Raw genomic sequence first — 19,174 nt, forward strand, 5'->3', positions numbered from 1 at the left:
AAAATGTAACAGTCACTTATTGTGATGTCATTGAATCTTGTAACGGACTGTCACAGACATTTACCTGCACCAGACCTGTGCTGCGTGTCAAACAAGTCTGGACTGGATAAACCTTAAAAATGCTTTTATCATCATATTTTTACTGAAAGGCATGCGGCTCCTTGATGGAACCTTTATGGCTGTCTTTTGAGGTTAGACGAGTGCCGTTCAGGCCGATATACACAAATAAAATACACAGATAAACAAACAAAAAATTAAATAACAAAATAAGTGATAATGCATAATAATACATATTCATATTATTTTCCATTTTCAATGAGTAACAAACATCAGTCCTGATCATAACTACCAAATATTCATTAATGTTCAGGATTTTAACCCTTTAAATGCCAGTTTGTTTATATAATGTCACAGTTGATTTTCACACACACACACACACACACACACACACACACACACACACACACACACTTGTTTGGTTTCAATGTTTTATGGGGACTTTCCATAGACATAATGGTTTTTATACTGTACAAACTATATATTCTATCCCCTAAACCTAACCCTACCCCTAAACCTAACCCTCACAGAAAACGTTCTGCATTTTTACATTTTCAAAAAACATAATTTAGTATGATTTATAAGCTGTTTTCCTCATGGGGACCGACAAAATGTTGACAAAAATTTCAGGTTTTACTATCCTTATGGGGACATTTGGTCCCCACAAAGTGATAAATACACGCTCACACACACACACACACACACACACACACACACACACACACACACGTTGGTCTACCTATCATTATGACGACTTTCCATAGACATAATGATTTTTATACTGTACAAACTATGGATTCTATCCCCTAAACCCAACACAGCTCCTAAATCTAACACAGCCCCTAAACCCAACACAGCTCCTAAACCCAACACAACCCCTAAACCCAACACAACCCCTAAACCCAACACAACCCCTAAACCCAACACAACCCCTAAACCCAACACAACCCCTAAACCTAACACAGCTCCTAAACCCAACACAACCCCTAAACCCAACACAACCCCTAAACCCAACACAGCTCCTAAACCCAACACAACCTCTAAACCCAACACAGCTCCTAAACCCAACACAGCTCCTAAACCCAACACAGCCCCTAAACCCAACACAGCTCCTAAACCCAACACAGCCCCTAAACCCAACACAGCCCCTAAACCTAACACATCCCCTAAACCCAACACAGCTCCTAAACCCAACACAGCCCCTAAACCCAACACATCCCCTAAACCCAACACAGCCCCTAAACCCAACACAGCTCCTAAACCTAACACATCCCCTAAACCCAAAACAGCCCCTAAACCCAACACAGCTCCTAAACCTAACACATCCCCTAAACCCAACACAGCCCCTAAACCCAACACAGCTCCTAAACCCAACACAGCCCCTAAACCAAACACATCCCCTAAACCTAACACATCCCCTAAACCCAACACAGCCCCTAAACCCAACACAGCCCATAAACCCAACACAGCTCCTAAACCCAACACAGCTCCTAAACCCAACACAGCCCCTAAACCCAACACAGCCCCTAAACCCAACACAACCCCTAAACCCAACACAGCCCCTAAACCCAACACAGCTCCTAAACCCAACACAACCCCTAAACCCAACACAACCCCTAAACCCAACACATCCCCTAAACCCAACACAACCCCTAAACCCAACACAACCCCTAAACCCAACACAGCTCCTAAACACAACACAGCCCCTAAACACAACACAGCCCCTAACCCCAACACAGCCCCTAACCCCAACACAGCTCCTAAACCCAACACAGCCCCTAAACCCAACACAGCCCCTAAACCCAACACAGCTCCTAAACCCAACACAGCCCCTAAACCCAACACAACCCCTAAACCCAACACAGCTCCTAAACCCAACACAACCCCTAAACCCAACACATCCCCTAAACCCAACACAACCCCTAAATCCAACACAACCCCTAACCCAACACATTCCCTAAACCCAACACAACCCCTAAACCCAACACAGCTCCTAAACCCAACACAACCCCTAAACCCAACACATCCCCTAAACCCAACACAGCTCCTAAACCCAACACATCCCCTAAACCAACACAGCTCCTAACCCAACACAACCCCTAAACCCAACACAAGCTCTAAACCCAACACAGCCCCTAAACCCAACACAGCCCCTAAACCCAACACAACCCCTAGACCCAACACATCCCCTAAACCCAACACAACCCCTAAACCCAACACAGCTCCTAAACCTAACACAGCCCCTAAACCCAACACAGCTCCTAAACCCAACACAACCCCTAAACCCAACACAACCCCTAAACCCAACACAGCTCCTAAACCCAACACAGCCCCTAAACCCAACACAGCCCCTAAACCCAACACAACCCCTAAACCCAACACAGCTCCTAAACCCAACACAGCTCCTAAACCCAACACAACCCCTAAACCCAACACATCCCCTAAACCCAACACAACCCCTAAACCCAACACAACCCCTAAACCCAACACATTCCCTAAACCCAACACAACCCCTAAACCCAACACAGCTCCTAAACCCAACACAACCCCTAAACCCAACACAACCCCTAAACCCAACACATCCCCTAAACCCAACACAGCTCCTAAACCCAACACAGCTCCTAAACCCAACACAGCTCCTAAACCCAACACAGCTCCTAAACCCAACACAACCCCTAAACCCAACACAACCCCTAAACCCAACACATCCCCTAAACCCAACACAGCTCCTAAACCCAACACAGCTCCTAAACCCAACACAGCTCCTAAACCCAACACATCCCCTAAACCCAACACAGCTCCTAAACTCAACACATCCCCTAAACCAACACAGCTCCTAACCCAACACATCCCCTAAACCCAACACAACCCCTAAACCTAACACAGCTCCTAAACCCAACACAGCTCCTAAACCCAACACAACCCCTAAACCCAACACAACCCCTAAACCCAACACATTCCCTAAACCCAACACAACCCCTAAACCCAACACAGCTCCTAAACCCAACACAACCCCTAAACCCAACACATCCCCTAAACCCAACACAGCTCCTAAACCCAACACATCCCCTAAACCAACACAGCTCCTAACCCCAACACAACCCCTAAACCTAACACAGCTCCTAAACCCAACACAGCTCCTAAACCCAACACAACCCCTAAACCCAACACAACCCCTAAACCTAACACAGCTCCTAAACCCAACACAGCTCCTAAACCCAACACAACCCCTAAACCCAACACATCCCCTAAACCCAACACAACCCCTAAACCTAACACAGCTCCTAAACCCAACACAGCTCCTAAACCCAACACAGCTCCTAAACCCAACACAGCTCCTAAACCCAACACAACCCCTAAACCCAACACAACCCCTAAACCCAACACAGCCCCTAAACCCAACACAACCCCTAAACCCAACACATCCCCTAAACCCAACACAGCTCCTAAACCCAACACATCCCCTAAACCAACACAGCTCCTAACCCAACACAACCCCTAAACCCAACACAACCCCTAAACCCAACACAACCCCTAAACCTAACACAGCTCCTAACCCAACACATCCCCTAAACCCAACACAACCCCTAAACCTAACACAGCTCCTAAACCCAACACAGCTCCTAAACCCATTTAGGGGATGTGTTGGGTTTAGGGGTTGTGTTGGGTTTAGGGGTTGTGTTGGGTTTAGGAGCTGTGTTGGGTTTAGGGGTTGTGTTGGGTTTAGGAGCTGTGTTGGGTTTAGGGGTTGTGTCCCCTAAACCCACACACACACACACACTCTGATATCCATACCAACACACCCACACAATGTTAGCTGTATCATTTAGTGCTCTATAATGCAGCAAACAGAAAATAGGTAAAAAGCTTGTATTTGCTCCATAGGCTAAACATGAGAACAATGGCGCCACCTGGTGGAAAATATTAAAATGTAAATTTTGAAGTCAAGGCTCCATAATGAAAAGCATAATATCATAGAATTCATGATTTAATGCTTTAATGGCACTGGGATCAAATATTGCAGTTTTATTGGGTTTCAATGGGGACATTTTTGTCCTGAAGGTCCCAAGTGTAACTATTTTGTGTACACAGTGTTATTATAGGAGCCTGAATTATCAATTCCCCCCAAAATACACACCTTTGGCAAAATGCAGCCGTTCTCCTCATTAGTCAAATTTCTTAACTGTTCATGAATTTACCCTTAATGCTTGTTATAAATGATCTTTAATTTTTCCCTGTGGCATTGAGGATTTTAGCCAGCAGCTGGCAACAAAATGCCATCTCACCCTGATCCCAATAACTCTTATGCATAAGAGGTCACCAACAATGACTTAAACTACCCACCACATCTGTTCACAACTGAAACACTTTATACAACACAGAAACTCAACCCTAGTAGCACACCAGAATACCCTCAGATCCTCAGTGACCGGAAAACCCTAACGTATGGATCACCTGAGTACCATTACTCCCTTTGCATCCCATGTGGACACTGGAGTCTCAGTGGACACATGCAGCTCCAGTTTCTGACTGTCTTCAGATAGAGTGAGTCCCCCGAGGGAGAAATCCATTTTCTCCACTCCAGCCAGCACCCTCTCCACCCTCCCCCTGCAACACACAGAGACCCTGTTGTGTCTTCATAACATGCTGCTGGCTCAGCCTTCCAGACAGCGAAGCAGTTGCAGAACTGAAGATAAAAACGTAATATAGGCCTAGAGGATCGTTTAAAACTGAAGTATGCTGGACTGGATGTTGCCATTTCCACCACATAACAAATGTGCTTTGGTAAATCAAAGTTATTATTTACCAAAATCATATTTTATGATACAAAAAGTCAAAATTATGAGATAAAGTAAAAACTATGAGATAAAGTCAACATTATGAGATAAAGTCAAAATTATGAGATAAAGTCAAAATTTTGAAATAAAAGTCATAATTTTAAGATAAAGTCAAAATTATGAGATAAAGTCAAATTTTTGAAATAAAAGTCATAATTTTAAGATAAAGTCAAAATTATGAGATAAAGTCAAAATTATGAGATAAAGTCAAATTTTGGAATAAAAGTCATAATTTTAAGATAAAGTCAAAATTATGAGGTCACTCAATAAAATTAACCTCTCCCAGAAATTGCTTTTATCCTTTTACAACTGTTCTGTCCAAAGTATTATCTCACACGATATTCTGGTGTGGTTTAGTAGCTGCACCGCTGCTGATAAAAAGCGCTGGACAGAGTTAGGAAATCAGCACAAAATATTATTCACACACAGCTCCCTCACTCGTGGACATATATCACACCAGATGCATGCAACGGGCAAAAATATAATTCAGGACTGTTCCCATCCAGGTCACGGCCTCTTTATTTTGCTGCCATCTGGAAGGCGCTACAGATCCTTCCGGGTCGCACCTCTAGACTTTTGAACAGTTTTTATCCAAATGCTATAAAATACCTGAACTCATGAGCATTTAGACTGCTCTGCATTTTTAATGACTATATTTTAGCTATTTTTTTTCATTTTATCTGTTCTTTCTTATAATGTATTTATGTATTGATGTCGTTTTGTCATATTATGTGTTACCACCATGGGAAGGGCAATTTAAATTTCGTTGTTATAGGCAATGACAATAAAGGCAATAATAAATAATAATAATAATAATGAGATAAAGTCAAAACTATGAGATAAAGTCAACATTATGAGATAAAGTCAAAATTATGAGATAAAGTCAAAATTTTGAAATAAAAGTCATAATTTTAAGATAAAGTCAAAATTATGAGATAAAGTCAAAATTTTGAAATAAAAGTCATAATTTTAAGATAAAGTCAAAATTATGAGATAAAGTCAAAATTTTGAAATAAAAGTCATAATTTTAAGATAAAGTCAAAATTATGAGATAAAGTCAAAATTATGAGATAAAGTCAAAATTTTGAAATAAAAGTCATAATTTTAAGATAAAGTCAAAATTATGAGATAAAGTCAAAATTTTGAAATAAAAGTCATAATTTTAAGATAAAGTCAAAATTATGAGATAAAGTAAAAACTATGAGATAAAGTCAACATTATGAGATAAAGTCAAAATTATGAGATAAAGTCAAAATTATGAGATAATGTCAATATTTTGAAATAAAAGTCATAATTTTAAGATAAAGTCAAAATTATGAGATAAAGTCAAAATTATGAGATAAAGTCAAAATTTTGAAATAAAAGTCAAAATTTTGAAATAAAAGTCATAATTTTAAGATAAAGTCAAAATTATGAGATAAAGTCAAAACTTTGAAATAAAAGTCATAATTTTGAAATAAAAGTCATAATTTTAAGATAGTCAAAATTATGAGATAAAGTCAAAACTATGAGATACAGATTATCCATATTTACTGTTTACTGTTTTCTTACTATATATTCTGCTAATACACTGCATATATCTACATTATTCTGCTACTATTTCAAATGTCACTGCTACTACACTGCACATATACAGTATGTACATGTTGTAATACACTGCTCATATTACATATTGCCATATTTCAAAACTATGAGATAGTCATAATTTTTAAATAAAATTCATAATTTTAAGATTTACATTTACATTTATGCATTTGGCAGATGCTGCAATTATTACAGGGACAATCCCCGGAGCAACCTGGAGTTAAGTGCCTTGTTCAAGGACACAATGGTGGTGGCTGTGGGGATCGAACCAGTGACCTTCTGATTAATAACAGCCCTGTGCTTTAGCCACTACGCCACCACCACTCTCGTGAGATAAAGTCAAAATTATGAGATAAAGTCAAAATTACTATATAAAATTCATAATTTTAAGATAAAGTCAAAACTATGAGATAAAGTCAAAATTATTAAATAAAATTCATAATTTGAGATAAAAAGTCAAAATTGAGATTAAAAAGTCAGAATGATCTCATAATTATATATACTGTATTTTTTATCTCATAATTATGAATTTCACATTAAAAGTCTCATAATTATGAATTTCACATTAAGAGTATGACCTTTATCTCATAATTATGACTTACCAAAGCACAATTTTAACGGTTCAGTAATGCATCACTATTATTGGCTAGAACAAACAAGATCCATATATTAACCTGAGTTAAGGTGGGTTCCGGGTTAGACAGGTAAAGGTAAGCTCAATCAACAGCACTTTAATTGGTTACCATAGTAAATAATGTTGACTCATAATTTTAAGATAAAGTCAAAATTATGAGATAAAGTCAAAATTATGAGATAAAGTCAAATTTTGGAATAAAAGTCATAATTTTAAGATAAAGTCAAAATTATGAGGTCACTCAATAAAATTAACCTCTCCCAGAAATTGCTTTTATCCTTTTACAACTGTTCTGTCCAAAGTATTATCTCACACGATATTCTGGTGTGGTTTAGTAGCTGCACCGCTGCTGATAAAAAAGCGCTGGACAGAGTTAGGAAATCAGCACAAAATATTATTCACACACAGCTCCCCTCACTCGTGGACATATATCACACCAGATGCATGCAACGGGCAAAAAATATAATTCAGGACTGTTCCCATCCAGGTCACGGCCTCTTTATTTTGCTGCCATCTGGAAGGCGCTACAGATCCTTCCGGGGTCGCACCTCTAGACTTTTGAACAGTTTTTATCCAAATGCTATAAAATACCTGAACTCATGAGCATTTAGACTGCTCTGCATTTTTAATGACTATATTTTAGCTATTTTTTTTTCATTTTATCTGTTCTTTCTTATAATGTATTTATGTATTGATGTCGTTTTGTCATATTATGTGTTACCACCATGGGAAGGGCAATTTAAATTTCGTTGTTATAGGCAATGACAATAAAGGCAATAATAAATAATAATAATAATAATGAGATAAAGTCAAAACTATGAGATAAAGTCAACATTATGAGATAAAGTCAAAATTATGAGATAAAGTCAAAATTTTGAAATAAAAGTCATAATTTTAAGATAAAGTCAAAATTATGAGATAAAGTCAAAATTTTGAAATAAAAGTCATAATTTTAAGATAAAGTCAAAATTATGAGATAAAGTCAAAATTATGAGATAAAGTCAAAATTTTGAAATAAAAGTCATAATTTTAAGATAAAGTCAAAATTATGAGATAAAGTCAAAATTTTGAAATAAAAGTCATAATTTTAAGATAAAGTCAAAATTATGAGATAAAGTAAAAACTATGAGATAAAGTCAACATTATGAGATAAAGTCAAAATTATGAGATAATGTCAATATTTTGAAATAAAAGTCATAATTTTAAGATAAAGTCAAAATTATGAGATAAAGTCAAAATTATGAGATAAAGTCAAAATTTTGAAATAAAAGTCAAAATTTTGAAATAAAAGTCATAATTTTAAGATAAAGTCAAAATTATGAGATAAAGTCAAAACTTTGAAATAAAAGTCATAATTTTGAAATAAAAGTCATAATTTTAAGATAAGTCAAAATTATGAGATAAAGTCAAAACTATGAGATACAGATTATCCATATTTACTGTTTACTGTTTTCTTACTATATATTCTGCTAATACACTGCATATATCTACATTATTCTGCTACTATTTCAAATGTCACTGCTACTACATTGCACATATACAGTATGTACATGTTGTTAATACACTGCTCATATTACATATTGCCATATTTCAAAACTATGAGATAGTCATAATTTTTAAATAAAATTCATAATTTTAAGATTTACATTTACATTTATGCATTTGGCAGATGCTTTTATCCAAAGTGACTTACAGTGCAATTATTACAGGGACAATCCCCGGAGCAACCTGGAGTTAAGTGCCTTGTTCAAGGACACAATGGTGGTGGCTGTGGGGATCGAACCAGTGACCTTCTGATTAATAACAGCCCTGTGCTTTAGCCACTACGCCACCACCACTCTCGTGAGATAAAGTCAAAATTATGAGATAAAGTCAAAATTACTATATAAAATTCATAATTTTAAGATAAAGTCAAAACTATGAGATAAAGTCAAAATTATTAAATAAAATTCATAATTTGAGATAAAAAGTCAAAATTGAGATTAAAAAGTCAGAATGATCTCATAATTATATATACTGTATTTTTTATCTCATAATTATGAATTTCACATTAAAAGTCTCATAATTATGAATTTCACATTAAGAGTATGACCTTTATCTCATAATTATGACTTACCAAAGCACAATTTTAACGGTTCGTAATGCATCACTATTATTGGCTAGAACAAACAAGATCCATATATTAACCTGAGTTAAGGTGGGTTCCGGGTTAGACAGGTAAAGGTAAGCTCAATCAACAGCACTTTAATTGGTTACCATAGTAAATAATGTTGACTCGTCACAGTTACTGTGAGGCACTTGCAATAGAAGTTAAAGGTGCAAGTCCATAAACATTCACATACCTACTGTTTTAAAAGCCACAAAAGTAAACATTATACATGTTAACACGATTTTAGCGTGATCAAGTGTGCCAGTGTGTCTTGTGGCTTTTGAAGCAGTGAGTATTTTACCATTTATGGACTGGCCCACATTCACTTCCATTGGAAGTGCCTCACTGGAACCAAGATTGTTTCTTCTTCTTTTTTTTTTTAATAAACAGATATGGCCAAGAAGAAAACGTTTAAATGACTTAACGCCCTTCACTCCTTATCGCCTGAACAGAACAGATGTGCTCGTAAAAACCATTGAATCTTGGACCAAAATAAAGTCCTGCAATATGAAAACATGTAGAAAGAGCATTTGAGGAGCATGTACTCCTACTAATTTAATTTCCTTGCATAAATGACTAAAAACTTAGCATGGATAAATCCATAGTACTGACTATTTATGCTAGGATGTATGCTAGCTGCATATCTGTATGGAGGGGATCCTGCAATAAGAAAACAGCCAGATAACGTGCTGTGTGGCAGATGATCGGAGACATATTTCAGCATTGCACAGCCTGAATTCTACGATATTATGCTTTCATTCCGGCTATTTTCCACCAGATGGCGCCATTTTTCGCATGTTTAGCCTATGCAAATATATCCTTTCCCCCATTGTCTGTTTGCTGTATTATAGAGCACTGCAGGACAACTGAATAAATGATGCAGCTAAAATTGTATGGATGTGTTGGTATGTATATCAGAGTGTATTTTATATGTGTGTATTGCGAAAGTTCTCAGCAGGAAACTGATGGAGTGGGTACTCCAGGTAGGGAAGGAGGTATTGCCCCAAGTGAAGGAGTTCAAGTACCTCGGGGTCTTGTTCATGAGTGAGGGGACAATGGAGCGGGAGGTTGGCCAGAGAATCGGGGCAGCGGGGGCGGTATTGCACTCGCTCCATCGCACCGTTGTCACAAAAAGAGAGCTGAGCCGGAAGGCAAAGCTCTCGATCTACCGGTCAATTTTTGTTCCTACCCTCACCTATGGTCATGGAGGCTGGGTCATGACCGAAAGAACTAGGTCGCGAGTACAAGCGGCCGAAATGGGCTCCCTCAGAAGGGTGGCGGGCTTCTCCCTTAGAGATAGGGTGAGGAGCTCAGTCATTCGTGAGGAGCTCGGAGTAGAGCCGCTGCTCCTTTGCGTCGAAAGGAGTCAGTTGAGGTGATTTGGGCATCTGGTAAGGATGCCCCCTGGCCGCCTCCCTAGGGAGGTGTTTCAGCCACGTCCAGCTGGGAGGAGGCCTCGGGGAAGACCCAGCATTAGGTGGAGAGATTACATCTCCACACTGACCTGGGAACGCCTCGGGGTCCCCCAGTCAGAGCTGGTTAATGTGGCTCAGGATAGGGAAGTTTGGGGCCCCCTGCTGGAGCAGCTGCCCCTGCGACCCGACTTCGGATAAGCGGTTGAAGATGGATGGATGGATGGATGTATTGCGAAATTTGTGCGTGTGAAAAACAACAGTGGCATTATGTAAACAAACTGACATTTAAAGGGTTAAAATCCTTAAAATTAACAAATATTTGGTAGTTATGATCAGGACTGATGTTCGTTTTTTTAATCTGACACCACAAAAAATAATAATGCATCAAAATCAATGTTGTTGCTAATCGTTGACATACCTCAGACTGTGGTAAACATACATTTTTGACATTTGGACATTTTTGTCCTCGAAGGAACTTTGTTTTATTGCCGCACGTGGGTTAAGATATCTTAAAATAACAGCAGGGTTAGACTGGAGAATTTATTTACCTTTCCATTGATGCTTCACACTCCAGTCTGGTCGGTGGCGGTAATGCACCGGAAGCTGGCTTGCCAACCGCCATAAAACCTCACATGATGAAGAAGAAGAAACCAGGCAGTTCCGTGTTGTCGTAATGACGTAGGCTCTTACGTCAGACGCAGCGTCTGAATTCAAACTGATCGGCGGTCGAGAGAAGCAAGAAGAGGCGAAACATTGTTCAGGCATAAACTGACCCAAATTAAACTACATTAAAGATGTCGAAGACGCTGAAAGGGATCACACTGAAAGGAAGTGCGGAGCTTGTTGCTGAATTCTTCTGTAAGTAATAAAATGCGTCCAGGAGTCGTTGAATGTTTTTGTATGTTTTTGAATAAAGTAAATGTCATTTTGACAAATGTTCTCTCTTTGATTCGGTGTATTAAAATATTCAGATTGATGAGGCGTTTATCAGATGCACATTCAGTGCTAGTTTGCTCTAATACAGCCTGTTTATTAGGTTTGTGAAAAAAAGATTCGATGCTTTCGCAAACGATTCCTCAACGAATCACACAGATCATAAACGGCATATTAAAAAAAAAAAGTGGTAGTTTTGGGTAAGTTACTGTAAAAAAAAAAAAAAAAGTAATTAATTACATCTTCTACAGTGTAATTCGATTACTGTGCTAATTACTCTGTCTGAAAAGTGCGTTACTAATAATTACTTTCTAAAACCCTGATCAACCTCCACCGGAAGAACATGAAACTGTTCTTTAATTCATTCAAATAAATTATTCATGAACCGGCCAAAGAATTTAAAGGGGCAGCGCTAAATTAGAAAACATATATTTTAACATTAGATGTAAAATGTAGATTTTAAATCCACTATTGCTTTATATTGAATTGTTCTATAGTCTATATGGTATTTAATGCAATTACATCAGAAGTAACTAATTAAATTACTGATATTAAGAGTAATCCCTTACTTTACCTTTTTCAATGAAAAAGTAATTTAATGACTCAGAAATGCACTACATTGAAAATGGTAATGTTCTTTGAAAAATATTTTTGCGGTTACACCGTTGTTGTAAAATTGAGACGCAATGAGTCAAATCATTCTGAAGTCGAATCGTGACTTGAGTCGGAATCACGTCGTGAGGTGCAAAGATTTGTTTGAAAAAGACTAGGTCTGACAAAACGTTGATTGAACGTTATTCAGTGCATTAGTAATAGTGTTATTTAATTTTTTGTATTTAAGCGCTGTGATTGATTTCTTGGTTCCAGTTAATAAATGGGTATTTATTAATGTGTTTGTTTGTCCTCTGGTAGCATTTGGTATCAACAGCATCTTGTACCAGCGAGGAATCTACCCAGCAGAGACCTTCACCAGAGTCACACAGTATGACATGAGCCTTCAGCTGACCACGGACACCAAGCTGAAGAACTACCTCACCAATGTTATCTCACAACTCAAAGGTTCATTACAAAGACCGTCTTTACAGATTCATAAAAACATCATTTACGCAGCCTCAAACTCTGCAGAATACAAAAGAAAATATTTTGAATGATGTATGTTGTTTGTCCGTACAATGTCCGTAAAGGCAGCATAAAGCAATCCATACAACTCAAGTGATTTAATCCATGTCTGCTGAAGCGATGTGATCATTTTGGGTGAGAAACAGACCAAAATTTAAGTCCTTATTCACTATAAATCTTAACATCTGCAGTCTCCATGGTGCGTTCACGAGAGAAGCTCGTTCACACACTTCCTCGTGCTTGATGCACGCTCCAAGCACTGTACAAAAACCCTACACAGTGTTGTAGGGCACCACGACATATTGCATTTATCGAAACATCGAAAATGTATCGCGATATGCATATTGCAAGAGCTTGCGATAATACTTTAAAAAGTAACGTTGTGGCAACACATTGCAGAGAATAGACTGGGCACAAGATTGACACTTGGCGTGTGTGTGTATGAGGTCTTCACGGGTCCAATTAGATCCAAACTTCGAGGTCCGACCCGAGACCTGCGTGGGTTCAGGACCAAAAATTTGACGAGTGACTCGGACGTATAAGTAGCCTCTGGCAATTTTAAACAAAGGTGCTTTTACCGAACGTACACAAGAAGACCTGAATTCTTTAAAAATATGCCAACTTTCCATTATTCGTTTCGGGCGTTTAAACAATATTTTATTTAAAACAAATACACATGCATCATATTATCCTACATTACTGTTCTGTCAATCCGTACTTCTGTGCGTAGATGACCAAACCCTCCTGGATACTGGTGCGGCCAGGCTGTGCAAACGTCACTGCCTTTTACATTTGGGTCCAGTCGGGTTTAAAAAAAAAAAAGTGTGTGTGTGTGCGTGTTAAAGTTTTTATAGTAAAAAGACCTATAGTCCAGCTGGGAGGAGGCCTCGGGGAAGACCCAGGACTAGGTGGAGAGATTACATCTCCACACTGGCGTGGGAACGCCTCTGGGTCCCCCAGTCAGAGCTGGTTAATGTGGCTTGGGATAGGGAAGTTTGGGGCCCCCCTGCTGGAGCGGCTGCCCCCGCGACCCGACTTCGGATAAGCGGTTGAAGATGGATGGATGGAGGTCCTCCTATATGTCAAAATATCAAGAAAAATTGTATTCCTCATGACAGAACCCCTTTAACAGATTTGTCGATTACATAAGATAGGACACATTGTATCTCTCAACATACCCTCTGATATTCATTAATTTAGTCGTAAGATGAGGGGTTTTCCGTGTTCACCTAAAGGTTGATGGTAAATGCAAGAAAATGAAAATACAGTGTCTTATTGAAGTATAATGCAGGGATTTTCCTGGGTTAAAAATGGTCTTTGGTGGTGACTGATCCATTCAATCAGACACATGCCAGGAGTTAGTATCTTACATTTACATTTATGCATTTGGCAGACGCTTTTATCCAAAGCGACTTACAGAGCACTTATTACAGGGACAATCCCCCCGGAGCAACCTGGAGTTAAGTGTCTTGCTCAAGAACACAATGGTGGTGGCTGTGGGGATCGAACCAACAACCTTCTGCTTACCAGTTATGTGCTTTAGCCCACTACGCCGCCACCACCAGCACTCCATTCTTAAATTTTATTTCACCATCTACGTATATTAAACTTTTTGAGTTTTTAACTTGAAGGTGCTATGTGAAATCAAACTGAACTTACTGAAACTGAATTAACACCTTATTTCTATAATTTAGAAAGACTAGTTTCACTCACCAAACCACAGAAATTAGGAGCCATCCATGGTCCTACCTAGGCTTATGGCATTGCACTGTAAATATAAGGGCAAGTACATAAATGGGTTTCAAAGTCTGGATCTTCAAGACTTATCGACATATTATGGGCAATGCAGGAAAAACCCTTTATAATAATACCGGGATTGAGTACCTGGCAACCGCGTACAGCGTCAAAGAGTCACCGTCTTGCAGCCTACACTGTTCAAGAGATTTATAGTTAATAAAGAGTTCAATGTAATATGTTTCTCATCCGAATCGAATGTATGGCTTCAGAAGACATTTATTAAACCACTCAAGTCATATGGGTTACTTGCTGCCTTTTGTCATTTTTGGAGCAAGGACCCCATTGACTTCATATATCTTATAGGTGAATGTGTAATTTTACTTTGCCGTTGGTCACATTGGGTATTGCAGAATGGTTGTTTGAGTGCACGGTGCAGAAGCTGGTGGTGGTCATCACATGCCTGGAGACGAATGAGGTGCTGGAGCGATGGCAGTTTGACATAGAGTGCGACAAGGCAGCAAAGGAGAGCGGGTATGTGGTTGAAATGATTGAATTGCATACCTCAGATTAATTCACGGTCACTTTATAAAAGGACAAAACGTTTAAAAATGTATTTGATTGTAATATACTTTCCTGATCAATCTTAATATGTACATTTTAAAATTGTACATGCTTATTCCAGCGCCCCAAAGGAGAAGTCCATAAAAGCCATTCAAGAGGAAATCCGTTCTGTCATCAGGCAGATCACCGCCACTGTCACCTTCTTGCCTTTGTTAGAGACTGCGTGTAAGTACATCTGTGACTGTTCAAGAGTCATTTCCATTCACAGACATGGACTATACATTACCGTACCAAAACGTCTTTGTTGTGGGTTGATTTGTATGAAATGGTCGATTGAGGAAGCACAACAGAAACAGGATTTCCAACTATAGATTATTTAATTGATCAAAATCTGTCCTGTATACTTAAGCCCTGTTCACCACCATTGTCACTTGGTCTCTATGTCGCTAGTGAGCGTTCCTACTGCTACCGCCCCTCTAACGTTATTGGTGGACTGCACAACTGGCCATAATAGCATTTGACAATGCTGATTACAGATGATACTGCTGATAAAACTAAGATATCATTCTAATCTGACAAGGAATCAGTTCTCTTGCCTCTAAAAATGAACATTTGCCATTGGAGAGCATTTATACAATCTGCAGCAGTGCTTAATGTATCATATCATTAAACAAGATGAATTTGGGGCCTCGGTAGCTCGGCAAGTAAATACACTGACTTCCACACCTGGAGTCGCAAGTTTGAATCCAGGGCGTGCTGAGTGACACCAGTCAGGCTTCCCAAGCAACCAATTGGCCTGGTTGCTAGGGTGGGTAGAGTCACATTGGCTTAATCTCCTTGTGGTCGCTATAATGTGGTTCTCGGTGGGGTGAGTTGTGCGTGGATGCCACGGAGAATAGCGTGACTCCTCCACACGCTCTACGTCTCCACGGTAACGCGCTCAACAAGCCACATGATAAGATGCGCAGATTGACTATCAGACGCGGAGGCAACTGAGATTCGTCCTCCTCCACCCGGATTGAGGCAAGTCACTACGCCACCACGAGGACTTGGGAGCGCATTGGGAATTCCAAATTGGGAAGAAAAATAAAACGCATGATCAATTTTATATCAATATAAAAACTCACTCAGAATGCCGACACCACAAGGTTTTCCACGCATCTTTTTAATAGCCCATATTCATGTATGTGGTTACCGACTAATGACACAGAACAGTGAAATCGCTCACGGAAATGTTTAACTTCTCCGTCTTGCCTGCATTTGTCTACAGTATCTTCACCTCACAGCAGACGGATGATGTGCGCTCCACTGTCTTCACTCTCTTTGGTAGTCACTTGCGAATATCGCTCATTATTTGCATAAAGTAGACATTTTCTCAACTTGTATTGTCGATCTCTGTCACGTCACCGGAAGTCACTGTGCATTCATTGAAAATGAATGGGATCGTGTTGTGAACGAGGGCTTTGAAATCCTTATCTACTTAAAGCCCTTTGTACTTACAATTATTTTACTCTAAATATAAATGCCCGAGGTGTTTATATTTCTGAGTTGTCAGGTGCGCTTACTGTGCAGCACTAATGTAAACAATGACGCATTTGCGCGCATGCCAGATTCGAATAAGTCAATAGATGAATTAACACTTAAATTTCGGTCTGAACTCAGACACACCTTCCGTCTTCCTCTTCCACACTACAATGTGAAGACGCTATTTTTAAGTGCATCTACTTGAGAGAGCGTTTTCGAAAAGCGCAATTTAAAAAAAAAAAAAATTGTGTGGACTAAATGAACCAATTAGCATAATCTGAAACGACAACCTAGTATTGTGTTGCTCACATTCTGTTCATCATTTTTTCAATATGTGAATAACATGATTTTCATGCAATTCAGGGACACAGACCTTTTGTTTTGGATGTGTAACGTACATAAAGAATATGGCAAAAAATAAGTCTTTAAAATGAGTTCTATTCATCAATATGAATAATTGCAGTTACAATATCAAGGAAAATAATCAACAGATTTCAGATTTTCGTTATAATCGTGCAGCCTTATTATTTAGTAATCTCGACTGGAGGGGTTATCGAACTTTTTGGGGTCAAAAAAGTGTGGAAAGTGTAGATATTAGTACTCGTTATGACACCAGTTGATCATGTTGATGATTGATTGTTGGGTACATGATTTGATCAGCACTACTTTATATCAATACAGGTGCCTTCGACCTTCTGATCTACACAGACAAAGACCTGGAGGTACCTGAGCAATGGGAGGAGTCTGGTCCTCAACTCATCGACCAATCAGAAGAGGTCCGTTTGCGGTCCTTCACTACTTCCATTCACAAGGTTAACAGTATGGTGGCCTACAAGAGGACAAACTCCATGTGATTGCTCAATGTTTTCTGAGGCTGTGTTGTTACCACTGTTTCTGTCTTTTGTATATATCTATATAAAACTCATTTCTTATGTTGTCATTTTAAATGTATTTCCTAAACCGAAAATAAACTTGTTTACTACGATTGTATTAGTTTTTTTTTTTATTTTAAAAGTGTAAATAATAGAGACTAGCATCTCAACCCAATTACGAAAATTTGAGACCACTTAAAGGATGCAAATGTGTTTCATGTAAAGCAGGATGGCGCATTTGCTTTTAATCTGTTTGATGTGTATGGACATCAAAGTGGAGTTTCATTTGCTGATGGTGCAGTTTAAAGACACAAGATGGCCGCATTAGTGTGAGAAGAGGCAGAAAAGCAGCGTTACCTTTTTATCTCGAGAACAGTATTTATGGATGACCATGAGGAACCATTAAATGGCTAGTTTAAAATTGATTTTTCAAGTTCTGGATGCTGATTGGTCAATAAAGCATTGCTGGTATTTAAAAAATACAAATCAAAAGTTTGTTGTGAAATGCCTGTTCATCAACTTGACTTTGTAGCACCTGTAGAGGCCAACTAAATTTAGTTTATGTCAGGGAATATATGTTCTTGCATAAGGATGCATTTAATGAATTTACTTAAAAATACAGTGTTTACCTCGTTCATACCTTCCATAGACTTTTTGTTAAATCAATTTGTCTATGGGATAAATTAATGTGATTTTGACTTCCGGAGCTTCTGACTATTGCACTGTATTGTACCTAAAAACAGCATTAAGCCATGATCTCATACCTTAGTGCTTAAATATACATAAAATCTCTAGAATAAGTATGTCCCTCCGTTTAATACCACCTGCCACAGACTAGCAATAGCAAGTAGAAAACTATCAAGGTTCATGTCTTTTGAAGTAAATTAAAACCTATAATAATAATAATGAGCCCTTTGAAATATCCTGCCTAGGCTGTCAAGTTTCAATAAGAAATACGTAAACAAAGGGTCCTTTTAAACACATTTACAGTATTTTCAACTTGAACATAAACATTTCTATAGATTTCTTGTTTCAACTCCACTTCAAAATGTATATGCTTTGTGGGTGTGTACATGTGATTAACAAAGAATTTCACACATTTGTGGAATAGATGATAAATATCGGTAAATTAAAATAAGTTCACAGGCAGCCGTGACGTCAATTTGTAGGCCGGAAGTCTAATTTGGTATGGTTTCCCTCTGGGTTTTGGTGTAAAATAAGGTCTGTGTGTAATGGCCTCACTCCCCAACTCCCCTGGCCTCGAGGTGCACTAGCAACTGACGCTAGTCGATCAGGAATGGTTACAGTGGTGCCATGACCCGGATGGGAGTGAGGTTTAGGGGGGGTGAGTGTAATGGGAGCCAGCCACTCCGTTGGCTTAAGAGGTGCACTAGCGACCGACGAGTGCATGCCTCCTATGCCAGAGACCCCTGTTCGAATCCCACTCAGAGCAGGTAAATCAGGAACTGTTACAGTGGTGCCGTGACCCGGATGGAAGTGAGGTTTAGAGGGTGAGTGTAAGGGGAGCCACCTGGTACGTGCTGTGAAGTGTGTAAATCTCGCTCCTTTGGCTCAAGAGGCGCACTAGCGGCTGATGCTAGGGGCTTTAGCCTCCTCGTTAGAGTGCCCACTTCCCATGCCGGAGACTCCGGTTCGAATCCCCCTCAGAACAGGTCGAGCAGGACCAGTTGCAGTGGTGCCATGACCCGGATGGGAGTGAGGTTTAGGAGGGTGAGTGTAATGGGAGTCAG

General features: G+C 39.1%; 1 protein-coding gene across 1 annotated transcript; it reads left to right on the forward strand.

Annotated features, from left to right (window-relative positions):
* Positions 1-11,387: 11,387 nt before the first annotated feature.
* Positions 11,388-17,523, forward strand: LOC127619584 (mitotic spindle assembly checkpoint protein MAD2A-like). The gene is made up of 5 exons (XM_052092472.1): positions 11,388-11,535; positions 12,523-12,669; positions 14,877-14,997; positions 15,149-15,252; positions 17,233-17,523. The coding sequence occupies exons 1-5, from the start codon at positions 11,472-11,474 to the stop codon at positions 17,403-17,405; spliced, it is 609 nt and encodes a 202-aa protein (XP_051948432.1). The 5' UTR covers positions 11,388-11,471; the 3' UTR covers positions 17,406-17,523.
* The last annotated feature ends 1,651 nt before the right edge of the window (positions 17,524-19,174 follow it).

The sequence above is a fragment of the Xyrauchen texanus genome, chromosome 2 (assembly GCF_025860055.1).
Source record: "Xyrauchen texanus isolate HMW12.3.18 chromosome 2, RBS_HiC_50CHRs, whole genome shotgun sequence".
In the NCBI taxonomy this organism is placed as follows: Eukaryota; Metazoa; Chordata; class Actinopteri; order Cypriniformes; family Catostomidae; genus Xyrauchen; species Xyrauchen texanus.